Here is a 15,192-nt window from a genome sequence, read left to right as displayed (position 1 = left end):
TCCAACTCTCAAGCAATATTTATGTACAAGATAACTTGGTGCAGATATACAAGGCCTACCCATCAAGGATCTCATTCGGTGCGAGCCTTCTTAGCGCGACCTCGTCTGGCCAAGTGCGCCTCGCGGCCACCCTTCGAGGCCCAGTACTCCTTCAAGAGCTCCGGGCAGATATTCTTAAGCTTGGTTTCGGGCTCGAAAGACGTGTTGCCGGGCGTGGCAGGGTAGCCCACCCACTGCACCTCAAACTGGAAGATGGTCTTCTTCTTCTCATGGCGCAAGATCTTAAAAACATGATAGGTTTCGGTCTTGCCCGGTGGAACAGTGCGTCGGTTCGACTTCCTTGCGCCTTCCAATAGTCGTAGAGAGTCTCGGCCGCGCCGCGCTGGATCTCCTCTTCGGGTTCGTACGTGGCATCCTCCTCGGGCTCGTCCACCCATTTGACCAAGATCTCGACGGAGCCATCGTTCAGGCGGCGGTGCTTCAGCAGCTTGTCGATCTCGGTCTCGCCATCCTCCGCAGTATTGGCGAACTCCCGCTTCTCAAGCGCAGTCTGAATCATGTTCTCGGCGTCGTTGTCAGTGGGCTTATCCGACACGGTGGGCGCATCGCCGTTGTTTTGTAGTAGCTCTGTGTATCGCATTGCACGTTAGTATGTAATCAGAAGAATCCAAGAAGAGGTGCGGACTGCGACAAACCTTCGCCTCCCATATCGGCAACGGGCACCTTGGACGCCTTCGCTTTTCCTCCTCCGCAGTATCCCCGTTGGGTTGCGCCGGGACTGTTGATTGGCTTGCCGAAGGTTTAGATGGACTACAGCCCAGTTCTACTCCAGCAGGCTTGCCCATCGATCGGCTGCGACGCTCTACAATGAAGAAAAGGTTAAGAGTCAGGTCTATGCTGGCAGCCGGGATGGTCGGGAGTAGATGGCAACTTACTAATCTTACCAGCCGAGGGACGCGCTTTGGAGCTGGACGAAGGGGCGCATCCGTGGAAACTCGCGATCGGACGCGCTGTTTGCCCGTGGACGACGAAGGTTGTGGTGTATCATCTGTTTGGGTCGCGTTGGTTAGTCCCGTGGTGTTGTGTTGATGGTTGCGCGACACATGGTGCTGCTGCTACTTCTGCTGCGGCATTGGGGTCGGCAAGCCAAACGCGACTTTCGAGAGGTATGTGTAAAAGACCAACCTTCCTCGTCCGCCACGACGTCGTAGGGATCTGCCTTTCGCTTTTGTCCGCGACTCATCTTTTCTTCGTTGTTTAGGTGATTATCGCCGTTGACCGATGAAGGTTTGGATGGCGACATCAAGCCTTTCAGGTTGCTGAAGATTGTGGACATCATCTACAGGAGCAATTATGGGATGGTTGGGTACGGAGTACGGGCGGAGGAGCTGACGAAGAGCTGCTAAAGTGGGTACAATCTGGAATGGAAGGCCCAGGGTTCGGGTTCCCAGCGAAAAAGTCGAGTCGGTGTCGGTCGGGGTGGTGGGTTAGGAAGGGGAAAAAAGAGGTAACGGCTAGGTATCCGCGACTTGACTCGGATTGGGAGTGGAATTAATTGTGATGGATCCTTCAGTGTTTTGGGTGATTGAATTGATGACAATCCGTACAGTAGTTGAAGGGCGTATACTTGATGCAAGGGCCACAGAAGTTGTTGGCAACCTTGATTGATTGATTGATGTGGTGTGTGAGATCCAAGGCAGGTAGATAGGCCACCTACTGGTGGAAGGTTAGGTGCTTAGGTCGGTTTGGGAATGCGTGTTGTGGTTCGAGAGCTTGGGTTGGCGCTCTGGGTTGGGGGGGGGGTTACCAACGCGGAGCCATCGCCAGCTTGGGACAGTCAATCAAATCAAATCAAATCAAAAGCTGCACTTCGGGGAATTCAAGCTCTCGCTCGCAGCTCCTCCTCCTTTGCAACAACTCTACCGACCGAATTGACCGACGGATCGCCTGACTTGTCTGTCCTAGCCTAAGGAATAACTGGAGTCCTGAACGGGACCCATGAAATTTGTCAGAGGCGCTTTGCTCAGAAGAAGCTCTGCTTTTTAGCTTAACCTAGCTCTTGCTCTGTCTCTCTTCCTTTCCAATCAGATTCGCGCTTGCCGGGTTGGGCTGCAAGACAAGACTTGATTGGTGCGCTGTGAGTCGCATGGAATTACTACGAGGATTAGGCATTCTAGTGCCTCTTTCCCCTAGCCAAAAAGCTGCAAGTACATTCAATTCAGCTTCGGTTTATTTGCTATATGACGTGGATTGATTCCAGAAAGCATGTCTATGCAGACCAGGGTCAGAGGTCAATTGAATCAATAAGACGCGGTATGTTGATGTGGTGACCCGTGCGTTTTCCTTGCATCAACGAGAAGCCAATGAGAGAAGTCCCTGGGCCGGCTTGGTCACACACAGCAGAAGTGATCCCGTAATCCTCATTGGTTTGCTTCGATTCCGGACGGGGCTTTGCCGGATTTAAGGCAGCATTCTTCTTCGGTTGTAGGGTCGGTCAGGAATCTCCCGGCAGGAACGAGTAACACGACTGTTTGTAAGTGGTTGGTTCGCAGTTCGTTGTTTCTTTCTAGCCAACAGCAATCACACGCTGTTTGCTGAGGAGCAGTCGCTTGGAATTCTTCTACGTTGCCACCGGATTCGGGCATTTCCTTCCATGCACTGTTATATCTGTCTGGGGTATGCAACAACAGACGCAGGGCATAGGAGGAGGTAGGTGCGCCAACTCCGTTATGCATTGAAATAGCTTGACAGGAAGAAAGGGGGAGAGCGAATGGCGAAATAGTTTCAGGTATTACTGTAGCAAATGTTTCCCTCTCAGTCCCTTAATTGGTTTTCTCATAATAAATCCAAGTGCGGTTCGTTGCCGAGTGGATGTCCGCCGGCTAAAGGCTGTCTGGAGTGGAACCACTGCAACGACCAATAGGCCGATGCCCGATGGAAAATCCTCTGCTGTGTATTCAACATCATTATCTCGACACGAATGCCTCGATGTCCAGTCAATATTGCGGTTGGCGGCGGCATGAGCGATAGGAAGGGAAATATGTAATTAGCAAGTCGTGTGCTGACAGTTCCTTCGAAAAGAGAGGCAGCTAAGTGGCTCCATAAACTCTCTATTCCAACGGGATAGGTGTTTACCAGCAAATCGCATTAGGGAAGGCTACTGTACCATATTCATAATCGTTGCTCAAAATGGATGTCTTATGATACCTATGTATGTAGTGTGTATAGCCAGCTGATATGTGTAGGTAGGTATGTTATTCCATTTCAACTGGGTGTCACCCCTATTTGATGCTATAGTACGGCTATGTTCAGATTGGCTGGTCAATCACGCAGCACAGGGCTTTTTGCACATCCTGTTTGCAGGGAAAAGGCAATGACTGTGCTATGCAAAAGCTTTAGTCAGACCGCACATATCGACAACAACTCACGCCTTGAGTTCAGTGATATATCGCCGTGTTTATTACAGGACGAACTGAACATGAATTATGTTGGTTAAATTAAATCTGCTAGACACAAGAACGATCTAATCAAATCGATTCGACCATGTCACCTCATAACAGTCCTTTTTATACCTGTTAGGCGTTATCTTAGAACATGTGGTAATTAATACAGTTTTGTGTATAAACACATCAATTCCTATTTGCATTAAGATTTTGCACTAATTATGTATGAAGAAGCGAATGAACAAAACAGAGATAGCGAACAACCCTAGCAGATAACCCAAAGTGCTATATCTGTTTCAGGAAAGACGGCATTGTATAGCGAAAGAAATCAATCCCGTATGTCTCGCTTGGTACGCTGAATCGGGCTGTCTGTCGAATAAACTGTACTCATGGGAAAACGTCCGCCAAATACAAGCTGGTGAGGTAACAGCAGTCAACAAGATAGAACAGCAACGAAACAAAATGTTCTAAAGTATTTACTTCGAATGGCATGAGTAGGAAATTGTGAGCTCCGAGTAAGGTATGTGCAGAGAAGGGGGGGAGATACAAAGAAAGGTGAGGAAGGGAAGAAAAAAAGCTGCCATGTAAGCCACTATATCATGCCATATTTGGAAGTCGTATAACAGATACGCCAACACAAACGTTGCTTCCCCGTAAAGAGTGAAGGGGGAGCGTATGAGAAGTGAATAAGAAGAGAACGAGAACGAGTGTGTAAGTAACGACACCGCACCGCCGGTCTCAGAGCTTTGCCTTGCTCTCAGATCAAATGCCCGAGTCGGTCTTAGGGAATGGGTCCTGCGCCGGAAGTAGTCGCGCCACTCCTGGCACGTCTGCTGGTAGTCGGCGAGGTCCTGGCTGCTGATCTGCCCCGCCTGCTCGGCGCCGCGCTCGAGGAAGTCGACGCCGAGGCCGCTGCTGACGTGCCAGGCGATGTGGCAGTGGAAGAGCCAGTTGCCCGGGTTGTCGGCGCGGAAGGCCACCACGAGCCAGCCGTTACCGGGCAGCATCGTGACGTCGCGGCGCGTCGGGTTGACGAGGTTGAGCTGCCCGCCGTCCTGCGGCACGCTGAAGGCGGTCGGCGCGCCCTGGGGCGCCGACCGGCCCAGGATCAGGAAGTCGTGCCCGTGCAGGTGCATCGGGTGCGGCAGCGCGTTCTGGTTCTCGATGACCCAGTACGTGTACACGTCCCGCTCGTCGACGACGTACAGGTTCTCCCGCCGCGGGTACGACGTGTTGCCCGTGAGCACGTAGTCGAGCACGGGGCGGTCCCAGTCCACATTGACGTCGCTGCCGTTGACCTTCCAGAGGAAGGGCGGGCCGTCGAGCGTGATCTGCAGGTCCCGGTCGGGGTCGAGGGTGAAGTCGGGGGCCTGGCGGCTGATGACGGGCGTGAAGTCGGTCCGGTCCTCACAGGAGGTGTCGTTAAAGGGTGGACCCTGGGTCGTAGGCAAGCCCTCTGGATCTGCATCCGCATACGTGAAGATGGCAGCTGGGAAATTGTTGAGCGAGGTTCCGCAAAGCTTGCTTTCCGGGAACTGTTTGGCAAATGTTAGCGGCCGCTCTGAGGACGTGAAAGCCATGATGTATATGTAGGAGAACCTACAGTGATGTTGAACCAGTAATTGCCGGATGCCTGGTTTGCATCAATCATAACGTCATATCTCTGACCAACTCCCATGAACAAGCTGTCCGTTGTGAAGGAATTGACAGGTACCATGTCGGTGGCCATGACATTGAACTGGTGCCCGACAAGCTTGACGTGGAAGTTGTTCTCCACTGAGGGATTCATCAGACGCAGGAGATGGCGTTTGCCCGGCTGGAGCTGAACACGTGCATATCTACCAAGGGTAGGATCATCGGGATTGATGTTGGTACCGTTGAAAAGCACGTTGTTACTCGCGGGGGCTCCCGCGGTCTGAGTGAAGAAGACGATCTCGTCCGCCGCTTTGTCGTAGGAGTCGCTGATAGGGAAAGGACCGAGATCGATATCCCAGTCGTTGGAGGACGGGCCGTTGATCACAATGGGGCCCCAGACGCCATTTCCGTACTGCGCTGAGAAGTGAGAGTGGTACCAGGAGGTGCCATACTGCGTGGCTCGCCAGCGATAAGTCTTGCTCTTGCCAGGGGCAAGCGGGCACTCAGTGACACCATTAGCTCCGTCGTGGATGTTGTTATGAAACTGACGAATACCATGCCAATGGATGGACGTTCTAGAAACTAATGTTAGTACGGCCCATTACAATGAGGCGAGAGGGTCCTTACCCATTAGTCCTCAGACTGTTCTTCACATTAACGACAATGTCGTCACCCCAGTCAGCCTGAATGGTAGGGCCAGGGAACTGGCCGTTGACGAGCATCACCTTCGGGAGGATACGACCATCTGAGGTCACCCAGTTGTCCTGCTCGGTGAGCTCCCAGTCGAAGGTCCTCGGAGTCGAGCCTGCAGGCGGCGTGGAAGTCTCATAGTCCGTCTGTATGTTGAAGTCGTCAGTCCAACAAGCTCGGTTGGCAGGAGTGTTGCAAGTGCTGGCAGCTCGCGTCTTGATCTCAGAGACCTCAAGAGCAGGAGCAGGAGCCGCCGCACAGAGGCTCACGAGGAGCGAGATAGAAGCAAGGCCCGTAAGGTATGGGAGTGCCCACATGATTGGGGTATTAGGCTTGATTAAAAGCAGAATGTTGGCAAAAAAGCAATTTATTGCATTGAAGAGGTACAGCGAGCGCCTCGAAGAGAAGATGTCTCAAAGAATAATCAAAGTGGGTGTCTGGGAAAAGGAACTAGGAAGATGCTTGATGATGTCCACAAACAAGGTCTCTCGAAGTTGGGAAACCACGAGGGTTATATAGGTCACCGGTGTGGTCCAACACAGAGCCAACAGCATATGCTGAGATGGCTCGAAAAGGGGCCGTGTATCAGCTGTACTGATCACGATGAGTCTGCGGTAATGGACCACAAGGCCGAGAATTCATGGTAAAGACCCCCTGGAAAGCTGCCAACCATACCCCCTCTCGTGGATAGTGAAAGCAAGCACTGTTTGATGAACCTGCTTACAACACCATCACGACGGATCCTTCGTGCCAGGAAAACCCGTATAGTTCCATGACAAATACGATGATAAGCCAAACACCCCACCACGGGACCAGGCGATGTTTGCCGTTCATCCTCATCCCATCGACTTTCTCAGGTCAGGATCCAAACCCAGCAGGGACAGGGTAAGCAAATCGATAGTCCTCATGTGTAGGCGCCGAGAGATGTGAAAGGGTGTGCAGGAGTGGTTGACCTGACCTGAAAGGGGAGCTCGAAGGCAATGGAGATTGTGATCACGGACGGTATAGGCAGAACAGAAAGTCCGTTCCCGTCACTTGACTGCGAAGATGCTGAAAACTCAGGGGTAAGGGCATCTTCCCAGCATCCTCTTTGGGACAGTAATTCGCTGTGTAACTTTTTGGGTGCTGCCAGTGACTGCCGAGGACCTGTCTCCTATAGGAGTACGTACTGGCCATTACCAACATCCAACGACGCACCGAGGTAGCAAGTCAGAAGTCTTCAGTGCAAACGAATACCATAGTCCATATCGGATTCAAGAGCCATGGGATTTTCTGGTTCATTCTCAGAGAGCACCATAACGTCCAATCTGCCCTGCCTCTAGCATCCTTAGTCGTTAAAACACCGTAATACGGGCTAATAAAAATGGAATGCGGCTGTTGATGCAGGGAGCGCATGCAGCTGGAGGCTCGTTCTGCCTGCGTCAACGGAATGTGGCGGATCGATAAAAAGGGGCGGCTCGCCGTCAAGGGCGCACCGATGACCACCATTACCACCATTATACTAGTAGCATTGTACATAGCAGAGACCTTTAGTTACGAGGCTTTCCGTGGCTTGAGTTTGTACTCGGTCAGATGTACTACATGCAGATCCGGACGCAGGGTTCACTCTTGGAGGGTCAAGAGACCAGCCACACAAGAACCAACTTGCTTACCTATGACTGACTGTTGGGCGTCTGCGAATAGGCTGCCTCATTAGGTAGTTGCCCAAAAGCCACAGTCCGGTGTTGGTTGTGGCAGGGCGTGGTATAGCATCAGCTGGTCTCGGGTTGAGGTCCAGAGAACGAGTTCCGACCTCGGCGAGGCAGCTGGACTGACCGGTGGCCCAATGAGAGCTGCATGCCAGGTTGCTTGCAGACAGAGCAAGACGTAGTATGCCTCTCCAAGTGCCAAGCATATATCCGGTTCCGCGGGTGTACAATCACCAGAAATATGACATATCAAGCAAACATCGGCTCGGTCCTACGTGCTTGACCGACACTGCAGGAACAAGCAGCTAATACATGGCTTCAGCCACCCTGCCTGATCGGGAAACTCGAATCGTCCTACCATATGCCGAATTCTTGGCCTGGCTACACTTGCATCCTGCACCAATAAACCATATCGGGCATTGTTCTAGGAGTTGAGAAGAAACTGGAGAGTAGCAGGGTTCACTACCGCGCCTTCTAAATATATCTTTGGCCCAGGCAGCGCCCGACACAGGTTGGCGTATTTAGTACAGGGATCTTGCATTATTACATGAGAGAGATTTCGTGCAGCAGAAATCCCTGACACGCACAGTAGCTAGTGCTGGCGCTTTGGGCGAGGTCAAGGTGACGCGAAGGTTGCTGCATGTCGAGTGGAGTGGGTGTTGCTCCATGCCCGACTGTAATAACAGCGCAGCTAAGGAGTAGGTAAGTACGGATAGATACCGATCCAATGCAACCCAGGCAACAGCATCGGAAGAGAGCCATGGGTTGCAGTCAAAAAGAATGGCTCGGAGTGGGCAGTTTTGTCTAACAGCACAGATATGGCCTTGCTTATTGAGAAAACGGTCAGCTCTTACCGGATTTGTTGCATCAGAAAAGGCACGGGATCTACACGGGGTTGCAGTCATTCGCTTATTTCCTCGTTCGTAATGTGTATATGGCTTTGGCGAATCAATATTTTCCACCGGCTCAGCTGCCCCATGATGACGCTGGCGAGGAAGGCAGAGGCGGAGGGCGAATGGGCCCATTCAGGCTGATGGCCACGTGAATCGGGGGTAAGATTGATGTCGTAATACGTAAGTAGGACCCGAGAATCCGGGCTCTCAGCTGAGGTTGATAAGGATAGCCTTGTATATATTGGGCTGTTTCAGGAAAGGCCGTGTCGTGATACGGTTGGAACAAAGCTTGGAGCTGAAGACGGGTTGCGGTCACCTGGGGCTTGGGAACGACACGGGAAGGGAATGTGGGCAGCGCCAGCGCAGCGTCACAAGTGCGCAGTTTGGCTTGACCGGCCCCTCGCTTTCCTTGCCGATCGCATTGCAGGACCCATGTTCCCGGAAAAGGAAGGACCTGGTTGTAATACATAGATGTAGACGCATACATACGCTGGGGAGTTCCGATGATGCATGCCGCTACCCATCTTTGCTCCTTCAGATTCAGTGTTAATTGCCCATCTATTTTATATTATCTTGCAATTTCGAAGCAATGCAGCAGGGGGCATTCCCGTCGGATTAAGCTCTGAAACATGTGCATCCCCATAATTCTACTAGTCGACTTAGCTCCCGCCATCCCTGGTGTGAATCTCTCTGACCTGAAATTCTTGTGTTCCGTCGTGGTGGTTTAGAACCGACATCCATATTATGTCCCAGGCGGTCGTCGGCCAGCGCAATACCGGCGCGGCAATTGAATTTCACCTGACCCGAGGTTGTGACAATGCCGTGGTCAGCCTTCAAACCACCATCTTGGACCACCTCGTGTTGACAGCCCAAGCTTCCCTGCTGCGAACATTGGAAAAGCAACCACCAGTGCTTCGCGCCGTGTTCTCTCTCCTTGGCAAGCGTTCATGAGCAAGCAAGGCACCCACTACGTCGTTGCCCGAACGGGCTCCTTAACTTGCAGGCATTGTATGTCCATCAGCTGTGGAGTTCTTTGCTTCCCCATGCTCGTGACATCAGGGAAAGAGTGCATCCTATCATGCAGTGTAACAACTACGTAAAGACCGCGACGACGCCTCACGCCACTTTCTATGCCACTTCATCATTTCTCGTGCTCGAGGGGGAAAACGCCTTTCTACCCCCACCTGTCCGCCTTGGCCTTCACAAGATCGGGACGTCGCGTCTCTAGCTTTCCGTCTGGTCGCCGGATGCGGCAATCTGATTTATTTCAAGATAGGGAGAAGATCGTCAACGCCACCGGGAATTAAATCAGCATTGTGGATGCGATAGAATGGAGATCCCGTAAGACAGATAATCAATGTTGCGATTTACACTGTTCGCAAATATTCGTTCTCGTCTTCCAAAAGCCCTTGGGACAGGGGTGGCGGAGGATCGACACACTCGTAAAACTCCTTCTGAAATCCTGCCGGTTCCCCGGAGGAACTCGCCTAAACCGGTCCCCGTCTGGTTTCGCCTCCAAGAGAAATAGTGTGATGTAGGTTGTGACAACGCCGTCACAGTGTTCCATCTTGCGATGCGACTGGATCTTCAAAAGTACTCGGCAGTCTTGAGAATCCAATAGTTCATGTAAGCTGCGAGGTCCTAAACAAGGAATGGGCCACCCATCCCGATCTTGAAGGGTGGATGGATGGGTGGGCCACCGTGCCATCCGAGCCCCCCTGAAAGCGCGGGGACAAATATGGAAACCACGCGGCCAGCCGAGGACCCCCATCGGCAGAAAGGGTAGTGCCGCCTACTTACCATTGCATCGGATCCGAAATGAGTCCTCATCTCTGCTGCCTGTCGTGCAACGCGATACCATGATGGAAGCTGTATTTCTCATCATCTGATAAGACCTCCGTAAGCAAACCTGACCGTACTACGCACAATGGCAAACATTTGATTAGTCAAGGTTGCAGCAAACCCTTATTTCACTGGAAGCTACAGTCAAGCTCGGGGTCGAATTATTTCCTCCAATAAGACGACGAGGTGGACATTTCTGTGGCTTTCGATACTGTGGCTTAGTATAAGGATACAGGCCCGGAGATCCGCCTGTAAGAGCTGGCTGGCTGCCGGTATCACTGACTTATAGGTGCTGAGCCAGCGCCATGTGCAAGCTTACAGCCGGTAAGCTGAGTGAGACAATCGCCGGATATATTCTCGCGCAGCGGCTTATATACGTGGTGATATTCGGTACAATTCCTCATCACCTAACACATGAACATGTTCTAGAACCAGAGAAATGACAACAGCAAGCCTCATGTCACTCTACCATAAGTCAGACATGGAGAAACGCAGGAAATGTAGTTAACCGACCCCTCATGAACTCAGTCGTAACCAAGATCAGTTGAAAACAATTCTAGTCCGAACCATGCTATGATGATGCCTTGGAGAAGAGAGAGGAAGAGAGGCCGGGCCAATGGTTGAACATGCCACTGATTTTCCCTTTCTGGATCCCGTTTCTAAATATAGATGTTTACGAAGAGCTAGGGTAATGAAGAAGACCACATAGGTCGAGCCAGAACCTTCAAGTAATAATCAAGCAATAATGCATCCTAAGCCAATCAGAAGGAAGCACACAGGAGCACACCATCGTTCTCACCATCATAGTATCGGGCTGTCAATAAAGATGAGCCAAAAGTACCCTAAGGACTACAGCCTGCAGAAATACTATGTAGCCCCTATTACACCTTGAACGTCAGGGAGATTCAAACCTTCTGAGCACATGGCTTGAATGTGACTTCTCACATACATCCCATTGCCAGTCGGGCTCTCCATGTGTCAGAAAGAACCAGTACGATGTATGCAGGCTTACTTCAATGTTACCTCAAGGTTACATTCGCTCTCCGTTACGAACTTAGTTGCTGAGCGCTCGTCTCCACCTTTTATAGAATCTGCCCAATCAGTCTCCGACTACATAGACTAGCCATATCACCTACTGAGAAACAAAGTCATGCCAATTCCGTATATGTCGTAAACTTTTCCCGTTGTATATACACAGCAAGGAAACAAAATTAAAGGCCCGCACTACGACTTATTGTCAATGTGCAACTTTTCACTTCGACACAGTAGATGCCGCTACTTGAAGCTTCGTGGAGTGTAAGAAATATAGACTGGTGATGAGTTTGGAATTAGAACGGCAGCACGCAATGTAGTCTTCGAGTAGTGATCCTGCAGCCACCGTGTAGTACTCCCGCTCTGATAACCTATCAAAGTGCAACTGTGTCACAAGAAGGGACTAGGGAGGGGAGCAGTAAAGGTGTCAGCCCCCGCCATCCGCATAGCAGCATCAAAGTATAATAATCTCTACCACGCCCAACAGGCCCCAAAGAGGCAGTTAGTTTCACGGGACGCAAGCCTGGAATATTGGTTTTGAGTAAACACCCTTGCCACATTGCATCATGAAGTCCCTGTTATTGATCGCAATTTGCGTCCTTGCTTCGAAAGCACTGGGCTACAATTTCCCCTTTGAGGCAGTCCAGCTGGCCCCAGCTGATACCGAAGCGTTCCCTGCCATTGCTTTTGGCGATGCAGACGACGCTCATCCCGTCCAGGACTTGCACGGATGCCGGGCCTTCCCCGGCGAGCCGAGCTGGCCACCGGAGGAGGAATGGAAGAAACTGAACAACTCTTTGGGCGGTGCGCTCCTAAAGCCGCCTCCTCCAGGAGCGGTTTGCTATAAAAACTCCGAGTACTATGCCCAGGCTGCTTAACGACATTCTCACGAGTGCCAGAAGCAGCCGCTTTTACATCGACAATCCGGTATCCGGAATGACCGTCTGGACTGAGGGACAAACCTGCTCGGTGGGGTAATCCGCAGGGCAATTGTACAAAAGGGGGTTTCCCTGTTTATGTTGTAAGTTCCACTCACTATTATCGGATTGTTCCTCGTTCCCTCGATAGCAATGCTGAATGAACCAATTATCACAGGTCAATGCTACGACCGTGAAGCATGTGCAGATGGGAGTCAACTTTGCCAGAAACAGAAACCTGAGACTGGTCATCAAGTGAGTCTGACAACCAAATCGAATCGCATAGACTGAAGGGAGGGGCTTCCTCTAACCTTGGGTGGTTCATAACCATAGAAATACGGGCCACGACTGGATCGGAAGGGCTGTCGGCGCCGGGTCCCTCTTAATATGGACCCATCACCTCAAGGACTTTGAGTTCCTACCCCAGCACAAGCAAGGCGGTTTCAGTGGGATGGCTGCCAAAGTCTCTTCGGGGCTGGAGTCGTGGGAGATGTTCAGCTTCATGAAGCGCCACAACATGACGCTGGTGGTACCGAGTGATAGCACCGTCGGCGCCTATGGAGGATGGATGACGGGTGGGGGTCACTCTCCCATCGCTTCCCTGTACGGACTAGGCGCAGATCAGCCTCTTTCGCTCCAGGTTGTCACTGCGGATGGTAGATTTGTCACGGCTGATCCGGAGACCAACTCCGACTTATACTATGCGCTAAGAGGTGGTGGTCCTGGTCAGTAGAGCACATTTTCTTTTTTCTCCAACAGTCTGACTTCCTGAAATATTAATAGCCCACATTCTTACATTTTGTGTCCAATCGCATTTATAGGCACCTATGGCATCGTCACCTCAGCGGTCGTCAAATCGTACCCCTCCCTCAGCTTCAACTCCGTGACGATCACGTTCGCCACCCCGGACAACGGGACCCTCGAGCCGTTCTGGCGCGCGTTCGCCGCGGAGAACCAGTTAGGCAAGCGCGTAACCGAGAAGCCCCACTACGGAACCGGCTACAGCTACGTCTCGGGCAGCAACAGCACCGGCCACTACTCGTACGACACGACGTACGAGTTCCCCGGCAAGTCGTTCGTCGAGATCACGGCGCTAATTGCGCCGCACATCGACGAGCTCGCGCGCCTCGGCATTTCCATCGCCGTCCCCAAACCAATCGTCTCGACGCGCTGGGCCGACGCGAGCCGTGGCCGTGGCGACGTCCCCGGAAACCAGGTGTTCGCGAGCCGACTGTTCTCGGCGCGGGACTGGGAGGACCCCGCGATGTACGCCGACGTCGTGGCCGCCGTGCGGTACTCCGTTGAGGCCGGGTACCAGTTCCACGGCATCCACCTCGCGCCGACGGAAGCCGCGGCGTCGGCGTATTATGGCTCTTCGGGCGCTACTGCTGTCGTCCCCACCACCAGGTAACGCTGTGAGCGCCGGATGGCGCCGAGCCACCATACACGCGGACCTGTTTGAACGGGTGGGCGATTACTCGACAAGAGACAAGTCCCTCGCCAGCTATGCCCGGTTCAATGAGTCGATGACGCGGTGGCGCGCGGCGTCGCCGGACGCGGGCGTGTACGTTAACGAGGCGGACCTGCTGGAGCCGCACTGGCAGGACGCGTTCTGGGGCCGCGACAAGTACCCTGGCCTGGTGGCGATCAAGCGCAAATATGATCCCTGGACCTCTTCTGGGCGCCGACTAGCGTCGGCAGCGAGGGGTGGGCCGTGGAGACGGGCGATTTCTTACCTTCTCAGAATGGGCGCCTCTGCAGAGTCTCTCATCAGAACAAATAAAGGAGCCGAATGGACTTGATATTAGCTAGCCGTAGTTTATCTCCTAAGTTTGTTTTCTTCTTTATCTCCTTTCGGGATTTGAATTTGGATCATATGCTGTCTTGGCCCATGGCGATGTGTAGAAATATTTACTTAGTATTGGGCCTACTACTATGACTTCTTAGTTATCAAGCCCAGCGAAGATATTCAAAGGAGTATTGCTTACTGTACATGTCAATATCTATGGGCAATAGTGCGGTCTGTACCATGAGTGAAGTTTGATATGTCATCATAGACTTGATAAACTGGTAGATCCGCAGACGTTCCTTACCTCCCTTGTTCAGTGTGTATACGGGCTTGGGTGAGTATCACCCAGATGATCGTTTAGACATATTGGCTAATTGCCTTTAAACAGTTGGTGTGGTCGACTGTACCGTAGTAGAGGTAGATGTAGATGTAGAGGTATGAATGTAGTGGTGTCAATGCCCTGGCACCTTTGGGTCCCAATGCAGTAGACGGTCATGAGGTCCCCGTTGTCACACACCGGCTGTTTCTATGCTATATTATCAACATTGGCCCGCTTACCACGAGGGTTAAGGCATGACCTCCTACACGTACCGTTGAAGGTTCGCGTACACTAAGCATGAGGACGACAAGACACGTGGCAACCTGAACGGTCCGGAAAGCCCGTGGTGTGTACCCGAGTAAGGGACTGTGCAAGCTGACGATATGCCGCCACCAAGTCATCATTCGAGTATCTACTGTCATGGAGGGCTGGCTTGTTAGTTCTATCAAGGAACCTGGACGGATGCAACAGATTGGAATTTCCCCCCAGTTCGTTGCAGAGCCTATGCCACAGTAATTGGAACCCGACCGCTCAGCTTCTTCCTTCGAAAGGTAGCGGCAGAGGGATGAAGGTCCTCCTGTTGTCTGTCCTCTTTGAGCTTTTTCCTTTTATGTTAAGAGTGAAGCCTGATAGGAAAGATACGGCCATATCTCATGCATTGTTGACTGAAAACTTAATTCTGTTCCCTGCCCAGTCGGCGATGGTTTCTGTGTATTCCCTAGAAGCTGAAGTCCCCTCTCGCCGTCCGCCACCCTGATTTTTCTTTTGTTGTGCATCAAGCGGCGGCAACCCATCTCAAGGCCTGACGATCGCGTTCTGTTACTCCACTTGACGATGGATCATATGTAGAATAGGGTGCTTCTACTTACTATGTAGACGGTTGTTTTAATTGTTACTGCCTCAGGTCCTTGACCTGGCAATTATCGTTGCTTGGCCACCTACCT

General features: G+C 52.0%; 3 protein-coding genes across 3 annotated transcripts; 1 reads left to right on the top strand and 2 right to left on the bottom strand.

Annotated features, from left to right (window-relative positions):
- Positions 1 to 71: 71 nt before the first annotated feature.
- Positions 72 to 1,336, bottom strand: PG994_005689 (uncharacterized protein; the record flags this gene model as incomplete). Its single annotated transcript, XM_066857098.1, has 6 exons — positions 72 to 339; positions 408 to 627; positions 696 to 778; positions 828 to 862; positions 945 to 1,048; positions 1,186 to 1,336. 6 exons carry the CDS (start codon positions 1,334 to 1,336, stop codon positions 72 to 74), a joined length of 861 nt encoding a protein of 286 aa, XP_066716367.1.
- A 2,845-nt stretch (positions 1,337 to 4,181) lies between these two features.
- On the bottom strand, positions 4,182 to 6,085 carry PG994_005688 (uncharacterized protein; the record flags this gene model as incomplete). Its single annotated transcript, XM_066857097.1, has 4 exons — positions 4,182 to 4,197; positions 4,263 to 4,978; positions 5,047 to 5,653; positions 5,706 to 6,085. 4 exons carry the CDS (start codon positions 6,083 to 6,085, stop codon positions 4,182 to 4,184), a joined length of 1,719 nt encoding a protein of 572 aa, XP_066716366.1.
- A 5,704-nt stretch (positions 6,086 to 11,789) lies between these two features.
- On the top strand, positions 11,790 to 13,923 carry PG994_005687 (uncharacterized protein; the record flags this gene model as incomplete). Its single annotated transcript, XM_066857096.1, has 6 exons — positions 11,790 to 12,059; positions 12,319 to 12,395; positions 12,474 to 12,865; positions 12,962 to 13,547; positions 13,627 to 13,767; positions 13,833 to 13,923. The coding sequence occupies 6 exons, from the start codon at positions 11,790 to 11,792 to the stop codon at positions 13,921 to 13,923; spliced, it is 1,557 nt and encodes a 518-aa protein (XP_066716365.1).
- Between the last annotated feature and the right edge of the window lie 1,269 nt (positions 13,924 to 15,192).

This window comes from Apiospora phragmitis (genome assembly GCF_038363925.1).
Source record: "Apiospora phragmitis strain CBS 135458 chromosome Unknown utg000006l:1.0-5683423.0:1.0-5690449.0, whole genome shotgun sequence".
Taxonomy (NCBI): Eukaryota; Fungi; Ascomycota; class Sordariomycetes; order Amphisphaeriales; family Apiosporaceae; genus Apiospora; species Apiospora phragmitis.
This window is presented reverse-complemented; position numbering and strand designations above follow the sequence as displayed.